Source organism: Tenrec ecaudatus, chromosome 10 (assembly GCF_050624435.1).
Source record: "Tenrec ecaudatus isolate mTenEca1 chromosome 10, mTenEca1.hap1, whole genome shotgun sequence".
NCBI lineage: Eukaryota > Metazoa > Chordata > Mammalia > Afrosoricida > Tenrecidae > Tenrec > Tenrec ecaudatus.
Genome location: NC_134539.1, coordinates 3,264,441 through 3,289,176, shown reverse-complemented (window position 1 = coordinate 3,289,176; position 24,736 = coordinate 3,264,441). Strand labels below are relative to the sequence as shown.

The 24,736-nt window shown below is 56.3% G+C and overlaps 1 protein-coding gene across 1 annotated transcript in view; it reads left to right on the top strand.

Annotated features, from left to right (window-relative positions):
* Nucleotides 1–477: 477 nt before the first annotated feature.
* The window catches only part of PIP5K1B (phosphatidylinositol-4-phosphate 5-kinase type 1 beta), a 47,204-nt gene continuing 22,945 nt past the window's right edge, over nt 478–24,736 (top strand). The window contains exons 1-7 of the mRNA XM_075558854.1: nt 478–488; nt 532–600; nt 768–864; nt 11,724–11,854; nt 14,630–14,747; nt 20,385–20,537; nt 20,944–21,243. Of these exons, the coding sequence (XP_075414969.1) occupies nt 478–488; nt 532–600; nt 768–864; nt 11,724–11,854; nt 14,630–14,747; nt 20,385–20,537; nt 20,944–21,243 (879 nt within the window). The remainder of the gene's footprint in view (nt 489–531; nt 601–767; nt 865–11,723; nt 11,855–14,629; nt 14,748–20,384; nt 20,538–20,943; nt 21,244–24,736) is intronic.

The window sequence follows — 24,736 nt, the reverse complement described above, 5'->3', positions numbered from 1 at the left end:
TGCGCGGGGCGGGGTGGGGGTGGGGGGGGTTCGGAGTGTTTTTTTCGTCTATGTTCCTTCTGCTTCACATTTCTCGGCGCTCCGCAGACAGCGGGAGGGAGGGGGGGTAGTTTCTGTGTTCACAGTAAGCGCGTCAGACCAGGAGAGATGTTTAAGGAGGCCAGCCCGTGGCTCCACAGGGAGAGCTCCGCAGACGCACCCAGCGCGCGGTCCCGTAGCATCTGGCAGAAGCCAGCGGCAGAAATGGTTTCAAGTAGTGATGGATCCGGGAAAGAACGGGGGACACGGCACGTTTTCCTTCCTTCCTTCCTTCCTTCCTTCCTTCCTTCCTTCCTTCCTTCCTTCCTTCCTTCCTTCCTTCCTTTCTTTTTTCTAGACCAGCTTTTCTTTCTTCGAAACAGCTCGTAACAACCACCACAGATAAAACACTAAAAAGCTGTTGGTCCTCCCACAGTGCACCTTCGTGGGGCCGGGGTTATGGCTCTCAGGTGAGCGGTAATTTCTAACAGGTACCTTTGCCCCCCCCCCCAGATGTCGTCCGCAGCAGACAGCGCGGATCCAGTCCCGGGAAAACAAAATGAGGAAAAAACCTACAAAAAGGTGAGTGGGCAGCGCTGAGCCCCGCCCGCGTGTCAGGAGGCCCGGGGGCTGCGAGGCGGAGGCTCTCTGGCGACGGTGGCTTCCCCCAGCACGGTGCTGTCTCACAGGCTCCTGACTCCGGTTTCCCTCTGGCGGTGACCACAGACTCGGTGGCTTATGTCCGTCAGGCATGGGCATGGCCTTGACAGGCTACAGGGTGGTGTCCAGCATGAGCATCCCGGGGCCACGGCCATGGTGGCCGAGGACCTCGTCCCTCCCGGAGCCGTGAGCAGGTCGCCATTGCCCACCCTTATCCATGCCTCCACGCCAGCCAAATCCAAACCAGCCGGGCTGGCAGAGAGAGGCCTAGGCCTGGCATCAGGAGCCCCTAGGCCCGCCAAAGCTAAGCTGTGCCCCTGGGGGTGTGGGGAGGGGGTCTCCTTTAAGCTTGGGGCTGTGAGATCCGGGTAGTTGGTCCCACATCGGGCAGTCTCTGTGAGTCGGAATGGACCTCAGGGCACAGGGTTTGGAGTCTGGGGGTAGCTTGGCTGAAAGCTGAGCTGTGGGGTGAGCTCAGCTCCTGACTCGAAGGGGAACCAAGAGCCATAATCTCGGGGTTCAGAAAATGATTTTTCAGAAGGAGGTCACCAGGCCTTCCTTCTGAGATGCCTCCTGTGGCCCCCAACCCCCCACCCCGTGTGTCAGCAGCCATCGTGCCAGCCTGGAACCCCCAGACAAGCTGGGGTCACACGGTGCTGTGTGCTGTGTAAAGATGTCAGCTCCTGGAAACTCTGTATGGAGTCTGTGATCGGTTTATTGTGTTGTGCCAAGCTGGCCAATAGGAACACGTGGGATGAATCAGCTCGCAGTTTGATTGGAGGGCAAAGAGATAAATGGCTCTACAAGACCCGCCCCCCTCCCTTGCTCTCCGGTGATTGGATCGTGCTGGAAAGTGTGTGCTGCTGCTGTAGCTAGTTCTCTGCCTCAACCTGGGTACTACACTACCTGTGGGCCCAGCCAACCTGTGGATCTTGTGATTAGAGTTTGAGGCTCCTTTGAGACCTGCTTTGCCACGCTGCTGGTGCATGCATCACTTGAGTTTGAGTTTGAGGACCCTGCCACCTTACATTGCTTGTGTTCAGTATCCCACCTGGGCCTGCTTCACTAAGCTCCAGAGCTACGGACCCAGCAGTCATGTGAGTTGAAGGACTTCCAGTAGATTAACTGTTCTGCAGAAGTGAGTTGGACTGAGCCCTCTGCACTGCTGTGTGGACTAATTAGCTGTAATAGTCCTTCTCGCTGTATCAACATATATGTATGCATGTATATGTATGTGTGTATGTATAAAATCATACGTGTCCTGGTCTCATTCCTCTAGAGACCCCTGCCTAACGCAGGGTCCCTCTGAGTCAGACACTACTCAGAGGCAGAGGGTTGGGGAAGAGTCATTGGGTTGTCCTTTCAGACGAGGGGGAGGGCAGGATTAAAACTCAGGAGAAGCGTGTTTGCAGCTGGCTGGAATAATGGCCCAAGGCTGGGACTCTTGGTCTCAGAGTAGCTTTGTGTCCAGCAGCAGGGTACTCGCGCTGGCCCCGGTAGCTTCCTGTCCTTTATCACCGGCCCTGGGGGCAGTCTCGTGAGCGCTGTGTCCCCGTCACCTGCATGGGATCACTCAGGCTGGCTGCCTTGCCACTCCCGGCTTGCCACGCCCTGATCCAGTGTCAGAGAAAGACCAGACTTTCTGCTTCTGGAAGAATGACAGTCTCAGAAGCTCACAGGGGCAGGGCCTACTCTGTCCCTCTGGTCGCCGTGAGTTGGAATCAGCTCATGGCAGTGAGTTCTCTACAAGTCCATGGAGAACCCTAAAATCAGGTGGTGACGTTAACTTAAGTCTTCTGGAGCAGTTAAAGCAATCGTTTGTTTAGCTGCTCCTGGCCAGCAGGTTGCCCATGGAGACCAGCATGCAACCCTCCCCACCCCACCCCCCCATACACACCCTCCGGCTGCATTCACAGAAGAGAGTAGTTCTGCTTTCACCTCACCTGAGCAGCAAGGGATGGAGACACCTGGGAACCTAGAAACTCACCTTAAACGAGGCCAGGGAGCCCTGGAGGGAGTAGCGGGTTCACGATGGGCTGCTAACTGCCAGGTCAGCAGTTCAAACCCGCCAGCCGCCCCAAAGGAGAAGGGAGAGGCTCTCTGCTGCTGCCATGAAGATAAGGGCCATTCTGCTCTGTCTGAGGACGAAGGCACACTCGACCTCCACGACAGTATTTTCGATCTTCTCCTCTCCATGTGGAAGCCGACGGTGACTAAGGAGGACCGAAGAAGACTCGATGCTCCTCCGCTACGGTGTGGACGCTGACTGAGCACGCCTCGGAGAGCCGGGAGAATGAACACGTCTGTCAGGGAAGGAGGGCAGAGAGAGCCTCGAGAGTGCCTCGATCGTCTCACGTTCTGTGGACGTGTTGTCAGGGGCACCAGTCCCTGGAGGAGGCCATCCGTCCTGCTCAGTACAGGGAGGGGCGGGGAGACGAGGAAGGCCCTCGGCGAGATGGATTGGCACCATGGCTGCAGCAGTGGCTCGGCCACGGCAAAGATCGTGAAGGTGCCCTGTAGCAGCAGACTTTGGTTTATTGTCCGTCGGGAGGCTGTGAGTGAGAATCGACTGATGGCACCTGATGGCTACAAGATAACTAGTGGGGGGCGGGGGTGACTGCTGGCATCTGGTGGGTGCATGTGCGCAGGACAGCCCCCTACAGCAAAGGATTAATCACCCAGCCCCCAATGTCCACAGTGTGTAGTTGAGAAACCCCGCCTTGGAGAAATAGACAGTAGCTACAGGAAGGTGGGAAGGAGCCCTGGTGGTGTAGTGGTTATGAGTTGGGCTGCGAACTACAAGGTCAGCAGTTCGAAACCATCAGCCGCCCTGTGGGAGGAAGAGGAGGCCTTCAACTCCATAAAAAGTTACACTCTTGAGGCCTCACAGGCACAGCTCAGCACTGACTCGATGGCAGTGATGACTTTGAGATAAGAGGTGGTGCTAGGAGGACAGAGGACGGGAACAGAGTGGTGTTAACCAGACTGGGTATTTGTGTTAGTCCGGGTTGGCCAGAGAAACAAATTCAGGGAGACTCATGTGTACAGGAAAGAGCTTTATATCAAATAGTAATTATACATTAAGTAAACATCCCAGCCCAGTCCAGAGCAAGGCCATGAGTCCAATATTAGCCCCATATATCTGATACCAATCTATAAAGTCCTCTTCAGACTCACGCAACACATGCAATGATGCCGAATGCAGGAAGATCTCAGGCCAGTGGGTGGGAAGTCTTGTGGACCCAGTGGTGGTGGAAGCATCTCAGTACTGGTGTGGGTCTTCACGTGGCTCCTCCAGCTCCAGGGCTCTGGCTCCATCAGTGGAGCTCCATGTGGCTCATCAACAAGAATGTCTCCCAGGGAGAGTGTGTGTCCCACCTCCAGGGAGGAAGACAGGAGTTCCCAGAATCCTCAGGAGAGAACCACACCTACACAGAGGCATAATTGGCTATGACCTGATTGACAGGCTAGACTCCACCCGTCCACCCCTTCGCTCCAGTGGATGTCCCTGCCACAGTATTGATGGGGTGGGGGCATGGAGGTGATCAGCAATGTCATGGCTTTGTGTCGGGTTAACAATGGCATGGGGTGGGGCAGGCTAGCCTTCCATTGGATGGGGCAATTCAGTTGGTGGATGGGTGGAAACGTGGGTCTGAAGCCCTGCCTGGGGGCTTGCACTGAGCAACTATAGATGCATATCGACTCAAACACTCAGCTCACTGCCAGCGAGTCTGCGTTGACTCACAGAGACCCCGTAGGACGGGGTAGAACTGCCCCCTCTTTGCGGCACTAGGAGTCCTTCTCTGGGGCTTTGAATGGCTGACTTTTCTCATCGGAACCCAGCATGTTACCTCCCGGCCACTGGAGCTCCTCATATGTAAACAGGTCCTATGGATAAACTGACAAAGGATATTCTCAGATGTTACGCCAAGGGAAAGGGCGTGAACAGAAGGCTTGTGGAAAAGATCAAAGTAAAATCGTCAGACTTGCTCACGGGTAACAAAAAGAGGTGAGAACAGACCCTTCCTCACCCAGCAGGAAGGGGCTTTAAAAGGACTCTGGGTCCCTGTTACCGGGGCCCCTGACTGCACGCTCTAGGACACGGTAGAACTGCCCCTGTGGGTTTCCAAGGCTGTGGGTCTTGAGACAGCAGACAGCCTCGTCTCTCTCCTGTCGACCCACTGCGGACGTTGTGCACCTGAATCCCAGGGCTCCTTGGGGTCTTGAGTGGAATAGCCCTTAAGGAAGGTGATGGAGGGGGAAGCAGACCACACTGGGGGTGGGGCGGAGGAGGCACCGTCACTGAGGCAGCTCTGACTCGGGGCGATGAGCACAGGCGGGCAGGGCAGAACAGCCCTCCACCGGCCCTTGAAGGCTCTAACTTCTCGGAAGCGCATCTCCAGGCCTCTCTTCCGAGGGGCATCCGCACTGGGTAGTCCTCGAGCACTTCATCCTGTGCGCCACCAGCGGCTTCACTGCACAGAGATGAGTGTTACATGGCTGTGCTCTCCAGGGGAGCAGGGGCTGAGGACCCCCGGACTCAGCTTCTCGGGAAGGGACAGGTCTCATTACCAGCTTCTCAGATGGAGACACTGTCCCTAGCTGGGACCCGCAAGTGGCCAGGGAAGCACGCCTTCCCAGTGGGCCCCCCACTTATTTTAACTCAATTAGTGATCTGGCTAACATGGAGACAAGTCAGCCCCGCCATTCCATCCCCGCCTGGCACAGTGGCCAGGCCTTGGGCTGCAAGGTCAGCAGCTCGAACCACTGGTCGCTCCTTCCTGCTGTCATAAAGAGGGGCAGTCTCAGAAACCCACGGGGGCAGCTCTGCCCTGTCCTGCAGGGTCGCTGTGAGTTGGTGCTAACTCAGTGGCAGGGATTGGAGGTTTGGGTGGCAGAACCCCGTGCAGCACAAGGTTGTCATTGACCAACTTGGGGAAGTCCATTGCTGGGTCTTTCTTGGAAGCTCTTGGAAGCCTGTCCCTGTGAGTGCCCCTGGTACAGACTGTCGTCTGTCTGTCTGTCTGGGACCCACAGTGGCCGCTCAGCTCCTCTCCCCTCATATGTGTTGAACTCGGGGAGTGGGGGGTGTCTGCTAAGCCACCAGCGGCTCTGAGGGAGGAAGAGGCAGCTGTCTGCTCCTGTGTGCACAGACTGGGTATGGGTTTGCTTTGAAGCGGAAGGCAGCGGGTCTGGTCTTGTACTGAACTCCCTCCCTCCTGCAAATCTCCGATGGGTGACTCCCTGTGGTGAGAGGGGGGAGGTGAGAGGGGTGCCAGCAGGCCAGGGTGCTGCGGCAGCGTCTGTCCCTACGGGGCTAGGTGGCATTTCCCAGGCGTCCCCGTGGTCACCATCTCTCTCGTCTGATCACCGCTGTCCCGCAGCACCGTCCACCATGCCCATTCTTGCACGCTGACCAGAGCAGGGCCAGGAGGAGGAAAGGGCCCAGGGAAAGCCCCATGGGAGCCCATGGCCCGACGACCCAAGGCTGGAGCCAGGGTTATAAATATCCCGGGCTGCTTGTTTCCGTCTTCGGACCTGCAGCGCAGGCAGACGGCAAGGCCTTCTGCTTTTGCTTCTGTTTGACTTGCGCTTTGGAAATGGAAGACTAGCTGCCCGCAGAGGCTTAACCTTGTGCAAAGCAAATACAAACCAGGCACAACCGGTAGGAACGAGGCCACTGCCTCCCTTCCCACACGGAAGGAGGCCTTTGTCCCTGGAGAGGCCAGCCTCCCGGGCCACTGCAGCAGCCCTGAGCTGTGAAAGTCACTGTCGCCCACGGTGGTTCCTGGAGGAACGAGAAGCATGGGGAGTTGGGGGTGTGGGGGCTTGCCGCCCCGGATGGAAAGCTCTTGAACTCGTGAGAGAGAAACAAGCAGACAGACAGACAGTTGTCAGCCAACTCGTGGGGACCTCACGTGTCTGGGAACTGAGCCCCAGGGGCTCTTCACTGGTGGTGATCTGAACCACCTAGGTAGCAGCCAAGTGTGTCACCACAGAAGAGCGGCCCCAGTCTCAGTTTCAAGCCTCCGACCTCCCCATTTCTAGCACCTTCCACAGCGGCCCCGGGTGACCACCCACCCCAGAGCTGCCCTTGGCGTTTATAAGCACAGGTGGCCCATGCACACAGTGAGGGGACAGGGATGCCTGTGCCCCACAGCAGGGGTGAACCCCAAATCCTTCCTGCTCAGGTCTCTGTTCTCAATGGGCACGAAGGTACGGGATCCCATCTATGAAACAAGCACAGCCAGAGAAATCAGGTGACTCGCGTGACGGCCGGGAGCGTGGGAAAAGGCCGCCTTTGCTGGGGGGCCTTGAGTCCAGGTCCATGGGCACGGGGTCTAGGGTGGACCGGGAGAAGGTGGCAGGCACAGAGGATGGTGCACAGCTTACCGTGTGTGGCCAGATCCCTGACCCCGAGTCAAGCTCTCAGGTGGAGATTGTCCCAGGGATGGAGACTCTGTCGGATGTCAAACGCTGTGCTGTCTCCGCTATTCACGGAGACTGACTGTATGACTCACTCACTCACACTCACTCTCACACTCACTCTCACTCACTCACTCACACTCACTCTCACTCACTCTCACACTCACTCACACTCACTCACACTCATTGTCATTCACTCACTCTTCATTTACACTCACTCCCACACTCTTACACTCACACTCAGTCATTCACACCCACTGTCACTCACTCGTGCACACCCACTCACACTCAGGCACTGACTCATTCACTGCCATCAAGTCTGTGCTGACCCCTAGCATGGCCAGTTCAGGGAAGGCCCCTTGGCCATCACTGAGGAAGAGGGCTTAGCCAGGCGGGCGGACACCAGAGCCCCTCCTGTGGGCCGGGGGCTGCACTGGGGTGTGGGGGGAGGCTGGGAGAGGCAGCCAGGTGAGACAGGGCGATTTGTTCTTCCCTCTTCCTCTTTAAACTTTGAAGACACCTCCACAATACTGACGTCTCCTCTTGTCTGGTGGTTGAATTTGAGACACTGGATCTCAGGAGGAGGGGGGGGGCACTTCCCTGCCCACTCAGTTGGCAGGGCTGGGGAGTAGGCAGGGCAGGTTTCCCTCCTGTGGTGGGAAACCACAGGGCAGGTTTCCCCCCTTGCCCACCAACAAGATGCCCAAATGAGGACTAGCTGCTCAGTGCCCATGGCCTGTGGTGGCACTGAGGACAGTGGGTGGTCAGTGCTGCAGGACAGACGCACAGACAGGGCACCGGTGGTAGTGGTGGCTCAGGGCAGAGTGCTCATCTCCCATGGGAGAGGCCCCAATTCGATTCCTGCCCTGTGCCCACACCCACCTTTCAGTGGACTCGCTCGGGGCAACGATGCTGCCCCAGTCCCAGCAGAGCTTCCCGACAAGGGAGAGTGGAAGAGAGTCCTTGCACCCAGCTCCTGAAACCCTGTGGGGCTCCGTGCCCAGTCCTGGGTGCAGGGGGTCGCCAGCATCCAGGGGCAGCTCCCTGGCTGCAGACGACGGGAGGCCAGGGTCCGACAGTGGGAGCACAGCACGAACCTCCAAGAGTCAGCCAGGCCTTGGGGAGTGCACCTGCGGAGTATGGAAGGAGCCTGCAGCCCACCCGCTGCTTCCTTGTCCGTGCTGAATGGCAGCCACCCCAGACCTCAGTCGGGCAGAGCGCTGCTGGCACAAGAGGGAAGCATGTGTCTGCCGAGGGGGTAGGGGCTCCAGCCCACCAGTAGCCCAGTCTCTGGGAACGCGGCCACTTTAGTCCCGCATGGGGCTGCGCCACTCTGTGCTGACGCTTTGCTGTGAAGGAGGGGCTCGATGGTGTGGGCTTGGCCATCAGCTCCCTGCCATCGAGTCCTTAGCCGCCCTCACTCACTGTGAGTGACCCACAGCACAGGGTGGAGCCGAGCGGCTGGGCTTTGTGAGGAGTTTGAATCGTGCCCTACCTTCTCCCCGGGCCCTGTCTGTCACGGACCCTCTCTGTGATGCTGGTCCACAGCAGAGGCCGGGCACCACCTAGCTCTCCTGGTCTCAGGTCGGAGGAGGCGGTGCTTCGTGCTGTGCACCGTCTGTTGGTCTGACTCTTTCCTTGGCTGCGAGGTTGTCCTCCCTCCTCTGCAGACGCTCACACGGTAGATCGGATCCGGCCCTGACGGTCTGTAACAGGGTCCAGCGCGGACTCCTTGAGCCTCTCTGCTCTGTGCAGAGTCAGTCTGGGAAACCCGCAGGGCCGTGCTACCCCATCCTGGAGGCTCGCTGTGGCTCAGAGTCGACTCCGGGGCGGTGGTGTTTGGTGTGTTCCTCTCTTACTCTTCCAGCCAGCTGGAGAGAGGGTGTTGGGTCAGAGGTCTGGGCTACAGGACAACCCCCCCCCAACAACACACACACACACACACACACAGTTTGCTCTAAAGCTTACCAGACACCTGGAGGGGAGAGTTGACCTGCATTGAGCAATGACTGTGAGTCAGGCACACCCCCACTTCTGCAGGGGTAACTGATGACCTCACAGCGGGACTCGGGGACCCCCCAGTTGGAATGGGCCTGCGGGGGAGCCAAGGAGCCCTGGCAGCATTGTGCCTAAGCACTCAGCAGGCCACGGAAAGACCGGCAGCCCCACCTACCCAGCAGTCCTGCAGAGAAAAGGCCTGGCCACCAGTTTCCATAGGGACGGCAGCGTAGGAGAAGCTTTGAGGTCAGCGTGAGTCAGAAGCCGGCGCGCCTGCATCCAACGGCCAGGCAAGCGTGCTGACTCAGCTCTTCTGGGAGGCTCGCTGAGGACAGCCTGGTGGCACGGCCCACTGCCCACGGGATGTGGGGTCAGCCCAGGGGAGGCTCTGAGGGAGGTGTTTGTCTTCCACTTGGCCTGGCCTCCTCTCGCTGTGGGTTGCAGAGAGGACCTGTGCTCGGTAAGGCGAGGGCAGCTGGGAGTTCGCAGGAAGCGCCCCTGGGGAGCTCCATCTCTGAGGCACACGGTGCCCGCTGCCCCCCACCTAGCTGGTCCCCAGAGTGTGGCACAGCTGTTTCCACCTGTCCCACCCTCCCGAGTAGTTAGTGGTTACTTCCTGTTGTGTATTTTCCTATCATTGCCCCTGAGTGTACGGCGTCAGGGCCAGGACAGGGGAAAACGCTGTGACGGGCTGGGTGAGGAGCTGGCCACCTGCCTCCATCACCAGGGACAAGTGTAAGCAGGGGAAGGGCTGTGGACACTGAGGTGTGGCGGTAACTTTTGCAGTCACCTGGTCACTTATAAAGGAGGGCCCGGAGCCCCATCTCCCCCTGCTGGCCAGCAGGACTGGCATCGGCTCCTGCTGCCAGCACTTACTCGAAGGAGAAGCCTGGCAGGTCAGCGACTCAAAGCCAGCAGCTGCCCCTACCGAGAGACCCTTCTGAGACCCCCTGGGACAGTTCGCGTCTGTCCTGAGGGTCACAGCTATGGGCAGGTGGGACCAAGGGCAGCATGTGAGTGTGTGAGCATGTGTGTGTGCATGAATCTGTGTGCATGAATGTGTGTGCGATTGAACCTGTATGCAAATGCGTGTGCATTTGTAGACGAGACTCTATACAAGTGTGTGTGAGCCTGCGTGTGAGTTTGTGCTTGAGTGCACACCGGTGCTTGTCAGTGCGTGTGAGCCTTGTATCGTGTGTGGTGTCTGTGCCTGTGGGAGGGGTCTGTGTGACATGTGTGAGTACAGTGTGTATCTGTGTCAACACACACAGTGGATGAGTGCATGTGTGGGAATGGGTACAGAGAAGGGTCCCTTCCAGTCTGTTGGTCACGGTGCCAACCACGGTGCTTTCGCTGTTCATGCCAGCACCGCTCCCAGCCACCCCAGGCCCCGCACACCGCGACCCCGTGCACAGCAGGAGACAGCGCCGGTCTCACCACGGTTCTTCAGTCGGAGCCCGCTGTTGCAGCCACGGGTCACCCCATCTACTCAGAGGCCTCCCTTCCTTCGGTGCTCCCCTCCTTTGCCAAGCTTGTTGTCCTTCTCCAGGGACTGGCCTCTCCTGGCACCAGGTGTCAGAGACACTCTGGTTGAACATAATCATCATAGCCTGATGGTGCTGCTGATCTCTGGGCAGAAATAAAAACGAAATGTTACAGAAGTTTCCCACCAAGATGCCTAGTCCTTAGTCAGAGCGAGGGTGAGTCGGGATAATCGTTTGACCTTGCAAAGCATTGACTGACGAGATTATCCCCCACCCACCCACCCAGTGACCTCGCGACAAGAAGGGTCCTTGGTGTTCGGACAGACTTCCCATTAATCGAAGGAGAGCCTCTCTTGTGGGCGTTGGCCTGCCCTGAGGTCTGCACGCAGTCAGCCAGGGGACAGTGACGGAGCGACAGAGGGGACCAGAGGAGAGTCGGGACCTGGAGGAAGACACGTGTTGTGTGCCTCCAAGAACAGCCGTCTCCTAAAAACTGGATGTGTCCAGCTACCATCTCTGATCATTGTGATCAAAGGTTCTAGAGACGAAGCCTGATCGAAAGGGCAAGGGAGACGGGCCGGAATTCCAATGGCCAATGGAAGCCAGGCTTCCTGTCGCTACTGAGCCTGAGCGGACCCCTGAAACTCTTTCCCTGAGGTCCTCTTGAAACTTCAGCCGTAACCCACAGTGACCCCCGGAGGCTCCCTGAACCACAGAAGAGATCATCTTATGAAGTGAATCCGCCTGCCCTGAGCATGTTGCTCTTTTCAAGAATGACTCCCGTGGGAGCCAATCGACGCAGTCACTTGAAAGGCTGACCGACGGAGTCCTAAGTCCGTGTGGTGGGACCGTCCCGGGGGGAATGGAGAGAAAGGCCGCCACTTGGGGAACGTAGCCCCGTGTCCCCGAGGTGCCCACGTGGCAATGAGTGAAATGGCCTGTGTTCGGCTGCGTGCATTCCCCCCACTAACATTTTAACATGAGTTCCCCGTGAAACTGAAATGGAACCAAACACAACAGGTCATTCTCCCAGGCCCCGGCTTCCTGGTTGCCTAGAAACAGGGAGTACGATCTGATGTGCCAAACCGCTCCCCCAGTGCCCACAAAGGCTAACGCACTGCCCCTTGTCCCCCGCAGACAGCGTCCTCCGCTATCAAAGGTGCTATTCAGCTGGGCATCGGTTACACCGTGGGCATCCTCACCTCCAAGCCGGACCGAGATGTTCTCATGCAAGACTTCTACGTGGTGGAAAGTGTGTTCCTGCCCAGGTAAGCACGTGTGTGTCCATGGTGGTGGGTGCTGGTGCCACGCCCTCTCAGGTGTGCGTGCAGGGACCGAGCCGTGACGCGTGTTTCCATCGCAGTGGGAAACCTTTGGGCGCTTGTTGTTTTCACGTGGGCGTGGTGGGCCAGCTCCTGTGGCTAGTTATCATGTGTTCTGAGGAAGGTTCCACAAAACCCCAAACTCACTGCCATCAAGTCAGCGATGACTCAGAGTACAACCCCCTGTGGGTTTCCAAAACCCAAACTGTCTTCGGTAGTGGAAAGCCAAGTCTTTCTCCCTCAGAGCTGCAGGTGGTTTAGACCTGCCGACCATGCGGCTCACAGCCCAACGCATAACCACTACACCAACAGGGCCCCAGAGGGAGGGTAGGAAGGATGAATGGGAACCGGTGCCGAGAGTCCATGGGCAGGCGGGAGCCATCAAGCAGGAGAGTCTTGTGCTGACTGTGGGCGGGTGAGAAGGCTCCCCAGAAGCACGCACGAGGGCCAGGGATTGGGGTTGTCCCCATCAGGAATAATGAGCAGGGGGCACAGCTGGGCCCCAAATCTTAGTCAAGTTTACAGTTCCTGTTTCTTCTTTAAAAGAAAAAAGTCACATCTTATTGGGAGTTCTTACAGCTCTTATCACAACCCACCCATCCATCATGTCAAGCACACGTGTACATTTGTTGCTCTCCTGTACCTTCTACTCAGCTCCTGCTTCTTGACGCCTCCCCTTAGGCCTCCGTGAAAATCGGAAGTGCCGGCCACTCTGACACCACTGTTGTCCACAAAGAAGTTGCTGTACATCTTGTCTCTAGCTCTTGTCATATTTTGCAGGGAGGCGACTGGTTTTTTGTTTTTATCATTTTATTAGGGGCTCACACAACTCTTATCACAATCCATAAATACATCAATTGTGTGAAGCACATTTGTACATTCATTGCCCTCATCATCCTCAAAACATTTGCTCTCCACTTATGCTCCTGGAATCAGGTCCTCATTTTTCCCCCACTCTCCCCGCTCCCTGCTCCCTCATGAACCCTTGATCATTTATAAATTATTATTTTGTCATATCTTGCTCTGTCCCACGTCTCCCTTCACCCACTTTTCTGTTGTCCGTCCCCCAGGGAGGAGGTCACATGATGATCCTTGTAATCGGTTCCCCCTTTCCAACCCGCTCTCCCTCCACCCTCCCAGTATTGCAACTCTCACCACTGGTCCTGAAGGTATCCCCCCTGGATTCCCTGTGCCCCTAGCTCCCATTTGTACCGGTGTACATCCTCTGGTCTAGCCAGATTTGCAAGGTAGAGCTGGGTTGATGATAGTGGGGGAGGAGGAGGCATTTAGGAACTAGAGGAAAGTTGTATGTTTCATTGTTGCTACACAGTACCCTGACTGGCTCATCCAGTGGACTACAGCTGGGCTTTGGGGCTCCACTCCACACTCCCCGCCTCATTCACAATGATATGATTTTTTGTTCTGATGATATCTGATACCTGATCCCTTCGACATCTCATGATTGCGCAGGCTGGTGTGCTTTTTCCATGTGGGCTTTGTTGCTTCTCCGCTAGATGGCCACTTGTTTACCTTCAAGCCTATAAAACCACAGACGCTATCTCTTTTGATAGCCAGGCACCATCAGCTTTCTTCACATTTGCTTATTCACCCGCTTTCTCTTCAGCAATTGTGTTGGGAAGGTGACCATCAGAGAATGCCGATTTAATAGAAGAAAGTATTCTTGCATTGAGGGAGTACTTGAGTGGAGGCCCGATGTCCTTCTGCTACCTTAATACTAAACCTATAAATATATGCACATCGATCTACTTCCCCATCCTCATATATAAATATATTTACATATGTACATGCCTGTATTTAGACCTCCTAGCTCTTTCCTCTATTTCTTTTGACTTTCCTCTTGTCCCACTATCTTGCTCAGCCTTCATTTGGGTTACAGTAATTCCTCTTGGTTACATTACCCTTGGTCACGCCCTACCAGGCCTCCTACACCCTCCTCACCACTGATTTGGATCACTTGTTGTTCCCTTGTCCCTGGGTTTGTTAGCACCACTACCTTTCCCCTCACCTTCCCATAACTGTTTTTTTTTTAAAGAAATAAAAACATTCACCAGCCAAACCACACTCACTGCCATGAGTCGATGCTGATTCTGAGACTGTCACTCTGGACGGGAGTAGAGAGCCTCCTCGTCTTCCCCCCCAGAGCGGCTGGTGGTTTTGAACTGCTGACCTTGGGCTTAGCAGCCCAGTGCGTGCTGGGTAGGATTGCTCCAGTGGAAATGGCCTGCTCCGGGGAGCCCTCGCGCTAAGGTGTCCTGAGAAACCCTAACAAAAGCAGCACAGATCTGGGAGAGGACTCAGAGCCTGGGGTCACCATTTCCACTGCCAGCCCCGGAGCCAGCTTGTTCTTATGCAGCTCCCTCGTTCCCCATGTGAAACGTGTCTCCGGTTCCCAAGATCCGTGCTCAGACACCATCTCTTCCCTTTCCGACGCCCTCGCCCGCCCTTCCTGGGCCTGCTCCTGGAGGGAGGGGTGCAGGGAGATGGGCAGCGAGCGGGTCCCAGAGAGGACCGCGCTGAGTTAGCAGCTGCCTTCCCCTGGCGGCCAGGCGGCCTAGAGACCGGGCTCGGGGCTGGTTGGTCCTGGAGGGAAACTGACCTCGGATGAAAAGAGCTGGAATTTAAACCCGCGGTTGGCCAACAATGCTCCTCCCCATCCCCCCCCCCCCCCCCCCCGCGCCCCTTTTCCTTTTCCTGCTGCAGCGAAGGGAGCAACCTGACGCCCGCTCACCACTACCCCGACTTCCGGTTCAAGACATACGCCCCGCTGGCCTTCCGGTACTTCCGGGAGCTCTTCGGGATCAAGCCTGATGATTACCTGGTGAGTCCTGCCCACAGACACGCCAGGCCCTGCTTGTGTCCCAGCCACTTCCCTGTCTCTCGCCCCTCACTCAGCCAGCTGGGCATCAGTGTCAGTCTAGAAGTGCAGCCGACCCTGGAACACCCTCCCTCCCAGCAGCTCTAAGACCTGAGCAGATTTTACCAAACTGGCCGGCACCCCTGCTTCCTTCCGCTGGGGCTTCCAACGGCCCGGTTGTAACGAGTTCTAGAGACAACTGTGGATTTGGCGCTTGGAGTTTTGTAAAAGGCTTTCCCCTGTCTGGGGGTGGGGTGTTGGGGGCCTAGTGGCGTCGTGGGTTCAAATCCACCAGCCTCTCTGCAGGAGAAAGATGAGCTTTCTAGGCCCATAAAGACGGATGGTCTTGGGTGAAGGGAGATAACAGATGGTGTAAGACACAAAATAACAGTGATGATATATAATTGATCGAGGTTTCACGAGAGTGGGGAGGGAGAGAGGGAGGGATGGAGAGAGGGAGGGAAGGCTGGGGGGCGCATGGGGGTGAAGAGGAGCGGATACCAAGGACTGGAGTAGAAAGCAATTGTTTGGGAGAGGATAACATGTGTACAGAGTGCTTCATACCATTGAATGATGGCTTGTTATAAGATTTGTAACAGCCCCCCATAAAAATGACTAATTAAATAAATGAAATGGAAGGACTGACAATCTTGGGAACCCCCAGGGGCAGCTCTTCACGTGGCCCTTTGAGGTTGCCATGGTCCGCAATCAGCTCAACAGCAGCCAGTTGTTGGTTCTCTGTGTTCATCGCTTTGCTTAGCCCCCCAGTCCCCAGCCTGCTGGGCCCCAACCACGTTCACCTCGACCTCTGGGTCTGTACCCCACATGACGAAGCAGAAGGCATCTCAGGCCCACAAGCCTCTTCCTGCCAGCCCGTCGAGCACATGAGTCCTCAGAGCTAGGACGTGTCTTACTGCAGACGTGGCCCCGCTCCTCCTGCTGGCACGGAAGGCCTGGACACAGCAGCTATTGTGAGAGTGCCCAGTGGGGGCTCCAACCTGGACCTCAACCCGGAAGCCCCCTGTCCTGCTGGAGTGGCGAATGGCCCGTTTCATCATCCGGACCCTGTGAGCACCCTGCGGCGTTTCAAGATAGGTTTTCAAGAAGCCACGGGGACGATGCCATCAATATGCATGGTTCTTCACTCCCCCACCCACAACGGGGTCCTTCCGCATGTGCAGGATGAGCCTGGAGCCAGATCCGGGAGGGATGTTCTTCAGAGGGAAGAAATCACACAGAGGCGAGTCTGTGTGTGTGTGTGAGGCTGGGCTGCCCAGAGTAACACATGTGGTGATACTCATACATAGGTAAGACAGAGTTTTATATCAGGAAGGCAGCCCGGCCCAGCCCAACTCAAGTCCATGGGTCCCATGCCAGCCGGTGCCCTCTTCAGCCGCCCGGGCTGCAGGCCAGTGACGCAGAAAGGGGCAGCAGGAAGCAGGGAGGTCGCAGGCCAGCGGGTGCAGAATCTGAGGTCAGTGGGAACATGGCCGGGAGCCGACAGCTCAGAGTTGGCTTCCAGGTTTGAGACCCACATGGGGCCACCCCTACGGGCAGCGCCCCGGCAAGCAGGAAGGCGAAGGGGCAGAGAGAGAGGAGGGTCACGGCTTGGTCTTTTGGCAAAGATGGAGTGGAGAGAGAGGAGGGGTGCCTGGTATCTTCTTAGAGAAAAGGCCACACGCCCCAGGAAGCATTGCCAGCTGTGCCCTGATCACCAGGCCGGACGCCATCCCTCCACAAGCACAAGTAGACATTAGGTCTAAGTGGGGGGGTCACACGCAGATGCCTGAGGTCCAAACTGACCCTGTCCTGTGCTGAGGAGAAGCCAGGGCGAGTCTTCTCCAGAAAGGGCAGCGTGGACCTCGGTCTGATGAAGTCGATCTGTTGTGCCACCGGGTCCACTCCCTCCTCAGACACCGTATGTGTGGCCGCAGAGCTGCCCCTGGAGTCTCCAGGGATGCCTTCTGGAAGGAGACCACTAGGCCTTTCTTCTGAAGTGCCTCTGCTTGGATTCCATCCTCCAGCCTCCTGGCTAGCCACCGTGTGCAGGAACCGTGAGCGGCATGCAGGGATGCCCCAGGTGCACCCAAGATCTCCGTGCAGCAGTGGGGACGGAGAGAGACGTCTCTGGATATCAGCTGTGTCTCTGTCACAGCCCTGACCCCTCTCCCAGCCACTCGGACACACGCATTGTGTATGTGTGTGTGTGTGTGTGTGTGTGTTTCAGTGCCATCTCAGGGAATCCCATGCACAACAGCAAGCAGCACCGCCTGCTCCTGTGCCACCCTTGCCACCAAGGTTCTGTTGGTGCCACTGCGTCAGCCCTACTCCTGAGGCCCTGCCTGCAATTGGTGGCTCTGTGCTGGACCCAGGGACCCAGCCCTCCTGCTGACACGGCCACTTCACAAGCGTGTGCCATGGGGTTTTGCCATCCCCCTTCGAAGGAACATTCGGGCCGCACTCCTTCCTAGGCAGAGATGCCCATTCTTCAGACAGCCGGGGTGGCTCCAGGAGTCTTCACCAGCCCCTCCTCTGAAGGCATTCATCCCTCTTCAGTCTGCATGATTCATGGCTTGGGGCGGGGAATGGCTCAGCCCTTAAAGTGCCAGCGTTGTTCTTTGACACTGTGTGTGTGTGCATGTGTTCGTGTGTGTGTGTCTGCGCGTGCGTGGATTGGATGCAATGAACATCCTATAATAACTGAGGATGGTAACCATCACCACCCCACCCCAGGCGACGTGTTTGGAGAACACACGGAGGGGGGATGGCATTGCATTACTGAAACCCGCCCCTCATCTGTCCGCATTAGATGTTGCTGGATCCTCTGCTGGGCCTCCCGGAACTGCTTCCCAGCCTAGGGGGGTCTCCAGGGGCTTGCATTCCATCCCACGGACCACTGGACCGGGCCACTGCCCTAGCCCAACCCAGCCCTTCTCCCCAGGAGTCTCTCTGTACTGTAGGCTGGGGCGTCCGGGACGTCTGTTGCGTGGCCAGACCTCACATGGCCTTCCTTTAGGAAAGGCTCTGTTCTGCACAACTTCTCCCGCAGCTTGGGCAGGTGCCCTGAAGAGACCTCACACCGGAACCTGGCTTCCCAGAATCTAGTTCTCTAAGCAGGAGCTTTAGGCTGATGGCTTCCGAGAACAAGTCTTCCTGGAACTCATCTTCCCTGTAAACCAGACGCAAGAATCTGCCGCTGGGGAGTCTCAGCCACCTGTTGTGTTCAAAATACTAACAGCTGAAAAAACGTACGAGCTGCGTCTTGCCGGGAATTTAGAAACAAATTAGGGTGGTGATTTGTTTACGTGACAAAGCCACCCACTGCCCCCCCAACACCACCACCCCCATCATTGAGTCAGACCCCACTGGGCAGAGCACAATAGCCCCTGTGATCTACCAGCTGCTCGAAGGGAGACAATGAGGCTGCCTGCTCTCGTTGAGGTAGTGCTATAGAGGATTTCTAGGAGCCGGAATTGACTCAGTGACAGTGGGTTTACAGTTGGTTAGTTGGCTGGCTGGTTGGTTGGTTGGCTGGCTGGCTGGCTGGTTGGCTGGTTGGTTGACTGGTTGATTGGTTGGTTGGTTGGTTGGTTGGTTGGTTGGTTGGTTGGTTGGTTGGTTGGTTGGTTGGTTGGCTGGCTGGTTGGCTGGCTGGCTGGCTGGCTGGCTGGCTGGCTGGCTGGCTGGCTGGCTGGCTGGCTGGCTGGCTGGCTGGTTGGTTGGCTGGCTGGCTGGCTGGCTGGCTGGCTGGCTGATTGGTTGGTTGGTTGGTTGGTTGGTTGGTTGGTTGGTTGGTTGGTTGGTTGGTTGGCTGGTTGGTTGGTTGACTGGCTGGCTGGTTGGCTGGTTGGTTGGCTGGTTCGTTGGCTGCCTGGTTCATCTTTATGGAAGCAGACTGCCACATCTACCTCCTGTGGAACGGCTGGTAGGTTCTCACTGCCAGCCTTTAGATTCGCTGCTGAGATATAATCATGGTGCCAACCAGGGCTCCTCCCACCTGCTTTTTGACACATCACCACCAAGTTGGTTCCAACTCATGGAAACCCTCTAGGACAGAAGGATAAACTCCACTGCCACCAAGTCATTCCAACTGGCAGGAACCCTATAAGACAGCCCTGAGCTTCAGTGCTGATCAGCAAGACAGCTCAGAAGCCAGGCTAGCTACAAGAACCCTGCCCTCTTCTACCCTGAGACCAGAAGAACTAGATGGTGCCCTGCTACTTATTGGTAATGGCCATTCAGACGCCGCATCTGGGCCACAGATGGATCCTACGAGAAGAGAAGTGTGGAATGGAGGAACCATAACAACATGATGGGCCCCTTCTGACCACGTTACAGATCGGCTCGTAAAATAGAGAGTATTCAAAAAGAAAACCCTATCTGAGAAACCAAATGGTCAGCACTGAATGCCGGACAAAGATAAGAGGGTGCAGGGGTAGGGCGACCAGATGGCTGGAGGGAAACACGCATCCAGGGGTGGGGGGAGGTTAGCACCTTATGAAGAGCAGCACCATTGTCCAGCTATCAGAAGGAACAGGGCCTAGGTCAGTGATTCTCAACCTGTGGGTGGTGACCCCTTTGGGGGTCGAACAACTCTTTCACAGGGGTCTCCCAATTCATAACAGTAGCACAATTACAGTTATAAAGTAGTAACAAAAATAATTTTAAGGTTGGGGGGGCGGTCACCACAACACGAGGAACTGTATTGAAGGGTCACGGCATTAGGAAGGTTGAGAACCACTGGTCTAGGGCCTTATAGGCTTGTCTTAAAGTAAGCAGCCATCCAAATGAAGTATCAGCTAAGTTTACACATTAGTAGCACACCAGCTGGTGTGATCCAAGGACTGTTAATCATACAATCCATGATCAGAGGAGGAAATTGCACTAGAGCTTAAATTCTGAGCATCTGGTTTGCAGAAGGCTATGCATGATCATATGATCATGAAACCCAAAATCCTTGTGCAGATCCCCCACCGGATGGAGCCTCCGTTAAAGTCCCTCTGACCATTGACCAGGGAGGTGAATAGTCTTGCCCTCTGTCACAGAGTACATTGGAAAGTGGATTACCTCCACCCCTTTGACCAGCCCAGGGAGAGGCAATCTCCCTTAGGGGAGGAGCTTACCTGGGGAGTGTCCTTGATGGAGATCACCTTACTGGGATCCTATGCGCCATGTCCTGACTGCCACTGGGAAGCCCCTGGGCCAATATTTGTAAGTTCTTCTAACAATGTAAGTTCAAGTCCCGAGCATGGCCTGGTCCCACGTCAGGAGTCCCACCTGTAACTAGGCTGCACTGGTCTAGGTACAGGGGCCACTGCTTGGCTGAGCTGCCACCAACCATGTTTTGTGACATTGTCTTTGACCTCCATGTCCTTTAGAAACCCCCGTACCTCAGCAAGCCTTGGACCCCATGATGACCTCATCCAGGTGCTAGGTCTCTATAGTTGTCTGATCCTTGTCCGGTTACGACTTAGTGAATGTTGGCAGGAGCTTGACTTCCCCTGAAAAGCCAGTGAACTCTCTTTTTGAGAAAGAAGCGCTACTGCAGAGATGGGAGGGATTGGGAGGCGCGTCCCCAGCATTCTCTGTCTGCCCTGGCAGTACTCCATCTGCAGTGAGCCCCTCATTGAGCTGTCGAACCCCGGGGCCAGCGGGTCTTTGTTCTTCGTGACCAGCGATGACGAGTTCATCATCAAGACCCTCCAGCACAAGGAAGCCGAGTTCCTGCAGAAGCTGTTGCCTGGGTACTACATGGTGAGTCACCACTGGTCTGTCCACAGCGGTTCGAGCCCGCCCAGCCCACTCTGGCTCGGAGCAGCCCCGGCCAATCAAGTCTCCGCCCATTTCAACCCCTGGAGTGGATCCCGACTTGGAGTGGGCTTGTAGGATGGAGCAGAACTGTCCCACAGAGTCCCCAAGGCTGTGCAGCTTCCCGGGAGCTGATGGCCTCCACTATGCTTCTAGTTAGCAGACGGGCACTGCACCAGTGGGGCGCACCTTTGCCCATTTTTACTGGGGCATTTTTACTGACTGAGTCAGGTCGAAGCCGCCTCCCTTTAGCAGCGACCCTTTCTGAAGGTGATCGTGGCACCCTCCTTTTGAAGGCGTTTCATAAAGATGGGGGACTCTAACCCTCTCTCTCTGCGCTCCCTGCTTTCAGAACCTGAACCAGAACCCACGGACCCTGCTGCCCAAGTTCTACGGGCTCTACTGCATGCACTCGGGGGGCAGCAACATCAGGATTGTGGTCATGAACAACGTCTTGCCCCGAGCCATGAAGATGCACTTCACCTACGACCTGAAGGGTTCCACCTACAAGCGGAGGGCCTCCCGCAAGGAGAGGGAGAAGGCCAGCCCCACCTTCAAGGACCTGGACTTCCTGCAGGACATGCAGGAGGGGCTATACTTTGACACGGAGACGTACAATGCCCTGATGAAGACACTTCAGAGAGACTGCCGGGTAAGGGCCACCCGTCCCCCACCCCCAGGCTACCTTGTCCAGAGTAGACACCTGGCCACTCTCACCTTCCCCACGTCTGGTGCTGCTGCCGCCGGGTTGGGCTCTCTGATGTGGAGGGCCTGGGCAGGCCATCAGAGGACCCTCTGTAGAGGCTGGGAACGCTTCTCTGTCTGGGTTTTAGAAATAAGCCAAGTGGGCCCGGACTCCGTGGGCTGGTACAAATGTCCTACACGGATGCGGCCACTCACTGGGAGGGTAAAGGTCCACTCTGCCCAGAGGGACCTCAGAAGAAAGCCTGGGTCTCCTGCTGAGAAAACACAGCATGGGAAGCAGCCCCGGTGATCCTCTGACACACGGGGGGTCCACCGGGAGGGGGATCAATCTGTAGGCAACGTTTGTGTGCTTTTTTAATTCAAATTTTATTTTATTGGGGGTTTGTACAGCTTTTATCACAATCCATACCTGTATCCATTTTGTCAGACACATCTGTACATATGTTCTCATCATCTTTTTCAAAACATTTTCTTTCTACTTGAGCCCTTGGCATCAGCTCCTCATTTCCCCCCCTCCCTCCCCCATGCCCCCTTGGTAATTTATAAATTATTCTCTTATTTTCTCGTGTCTTTCACCAACCGATGCCTCATTTCACCCACTTTTCTGCTATCTGTCCCCTGGGATGAGGGCCATATGTCAGTCATTGTGATCGGTTCCCTGTTACTCGCCCCTCTACCCTTACCCTCCAAGTATCGCTGCTCCCATTATTGATCCTAAGGGGTTTATCTGTTCTGGATTCCCTGTATTTTGAGCTCTTATCTGTACCAGTGTACATGTTCTGGTCTAGTCAGATTTGTAAGATAGAATTGGGGACATGGTAGTGGGGGAGGAACATTAAATAACTAGAGGAAGGTTGTGTGCTTCATTGGTGCTGACTGGCTCTTCTCTTCCTGTGGCCGTTCTGATGGGGGGTGTCCAACTGAGTACTGATGGGCTTTGGGTCTCCACTCTGCCCTCCCCCTCATTCCCATTGATATGCTTTTTGTTTGTTGGTTTTATTCTGGGTCTTTGATGCCTGATACCTGATCCCACTGACACCTTGTGATCACACAGGCTGGTGTGCTTCTTCCATGTGGGCTTTGTTGCTTCTCAGCTAGATGACCGCTTGTTTATCTTCGAGCCTTTAAGACCCCAGACGCTATCTCTTTTGATAGCCCGGCACCATCAGCTTTCTTCAGCACACTTGCTTGTGCACCCGCTTTGTCTTCAGCGATCAATCGTGTGGGGAAGGTGAGCATCACAGAGTGCCGAGTTAGTAGAACAAAGTGTTCTTGCATGTGTCGGTGTTTTCAGTAGAATGGGTCCAGGGGTCTATTTGCCATCTGTCCCTGTGGGGAATGTCATTAACCTAAAGCAGGACTGGGGAATCTTTTGTTTGCCACGGTGCCTTTGGATGTGTATGACGTCACTGCAGGGCCACACTGGTCAGATGTTTACGAAAGTGACAGCTTGGGTGGTTGTGGTTTCATCTCAGCTATGCCTGTCGGGGTCAGAGTAGCTTACACAGTGACCCCGCCTCATCCTCACGGGCCGTCCTCAAATAAACTCACTGCCACCTGCTCTGTGGGCCGTGAGGACACGGTGCCAAGACCCAGCTCATCCCAAGGCACATTCCGGTAACTTTGCTTATGGACCGACCCTAAGCCAGGTAGTGGTGGCCTCTAGAACTTATAATCCCTCAAGGAGACGGACGGACACAGTGGCTGCAGCAGCGGGCTCGAACACAGGAACAATTGGGAGGATGGCGCAGGACCAGGCAGGGTCTCGTTCTTCTGTGCATGGGGGCCAAGCCCACTGGATGGCCCCTGGTAATCCCACCGACGGGTCTGACGGGGGAGGAAACATGCTGAGTGATCGCGTAGCTGTAAACAGCCACACGACGGTTCTCTGTCTTAGAGAGGTGTTGCTGGAGGGGGAGGGGGGCTCTGTGCAAGGAGAGATGGTTTCTGGGCAGCGCTGTGGTTCCTTCAGTCTTCTGGCTGATTCAGTCAGGGGCAGGAGTGGGGCAAATGTGGTCAAGGGGCAGGGGGACACATAGTCCAGTAGGTGTCATCCAAACCACTGGGTCTGCAGCATCCTGGAGCCCAAGGGCATGGGCTCCTATCCTCTGAGCGCCCACCGACTCACAACCCTGTCCACCAGAAGCAAGCGGGAGCAAGACGCGGGCACCGTGGGGGGTGGAGCTGGGGGTTGGCTCTGTAGACCTTTACCCAATCCACAAGTTTCTTTTAAAAAAAAAGAAGAAGATAATGGGTACACCAGCAAGCTGCTGGCCAAGGAGCACACAGAGGGACCACAAAGAGCGATGCCCTACACTTCTAGACGCAAGATTCCCAGCATACAAGAGATGGTGGGAAGTTCCCAGAAAGTTTGAAATCTTGAATTCTCGTGTGTGCGCGTTCGTGGGGAAGCTGCACATCGAATGAGGAAGACGGAAGAGGCCTTTGAACAATGGTGCTGGGGAAGATATTAAAAGTAGCACGGCCCCCAAAAGGCCCAACGGCTCTGTCTTGGACGTAGCACGGCTTGCTCTGCGGGTGGGACTAGGACTTCGAGTCAGCTCCAAGCCGGGGAGCTTGCCTTGGTTTTTCCAGCCCAAACCTGCCACTGCCGGTATTGTCCCTTGATGGCATTAGTGAGGAAGTGACGGGAAACCAAGAGAGCCGGGCCCGGCTCTCCTGGACCCGTGCTGGCCGGTCACCTGGGAGGACCTGTGGGAGGCAGCGGGTCCCTTTTTCCCTACGCAGGGTGCTCGGGCGGGTCTGCTAACGGAAATCCCCAGACATGATTTGGAATACTGCTTGGAGTCGTTTTCCACTGGTGGATGGACACAAGTGTGGCCGCCATCCTCTTCCTCCCTCCCAGGGGCTAGAGGTGGAGCCTGGTGACATGCTGGGCTGCTAACACAGGGCTCGCAGTCCAAAGCCACCAGGCTCTCTGTGGGGAGAAAGATGGGCCTCTCTACTCCCGTCAAGTGCCACGGTCTCTGCCGAGTCCCGGTGAGTCCCCATCAACTGCATGTCAATGGTGTTTCGGAAGGGGCTGGATCGTCAAACCCATAGCCATCCAGTCCCCCGCAAATCACGGGCCCCGCGTGTCAGGATAAACTGCTGTGGAGGGTCTCCTTGCCGTCATCTGGACAGGGCAGGTTGCCAGGCCTGCCTTACACTGGGCAGCAGGAACCATTAACACCCCCAGGGACTCACTTGTGGCAGGTGGGTGCCAACCTCTGGCTTTCCAGTTAGCCTACCCGCTTGCCACTAGGGCTCCAGCCCAGATGAGCTCCAGCACAGTGACACGTGCAGGGCCGGCCCTCAGGGAGGAGATGCTTGGAAGCGCCTCTAGGGGTCTCCTGAGCCCCCTCCTCTCTGCCTTGTTTCCCCAGCCCGAGAAGGAACACGGCATGAGGCATGCAGGAGAGGAGAGAGGACAGTCAGGG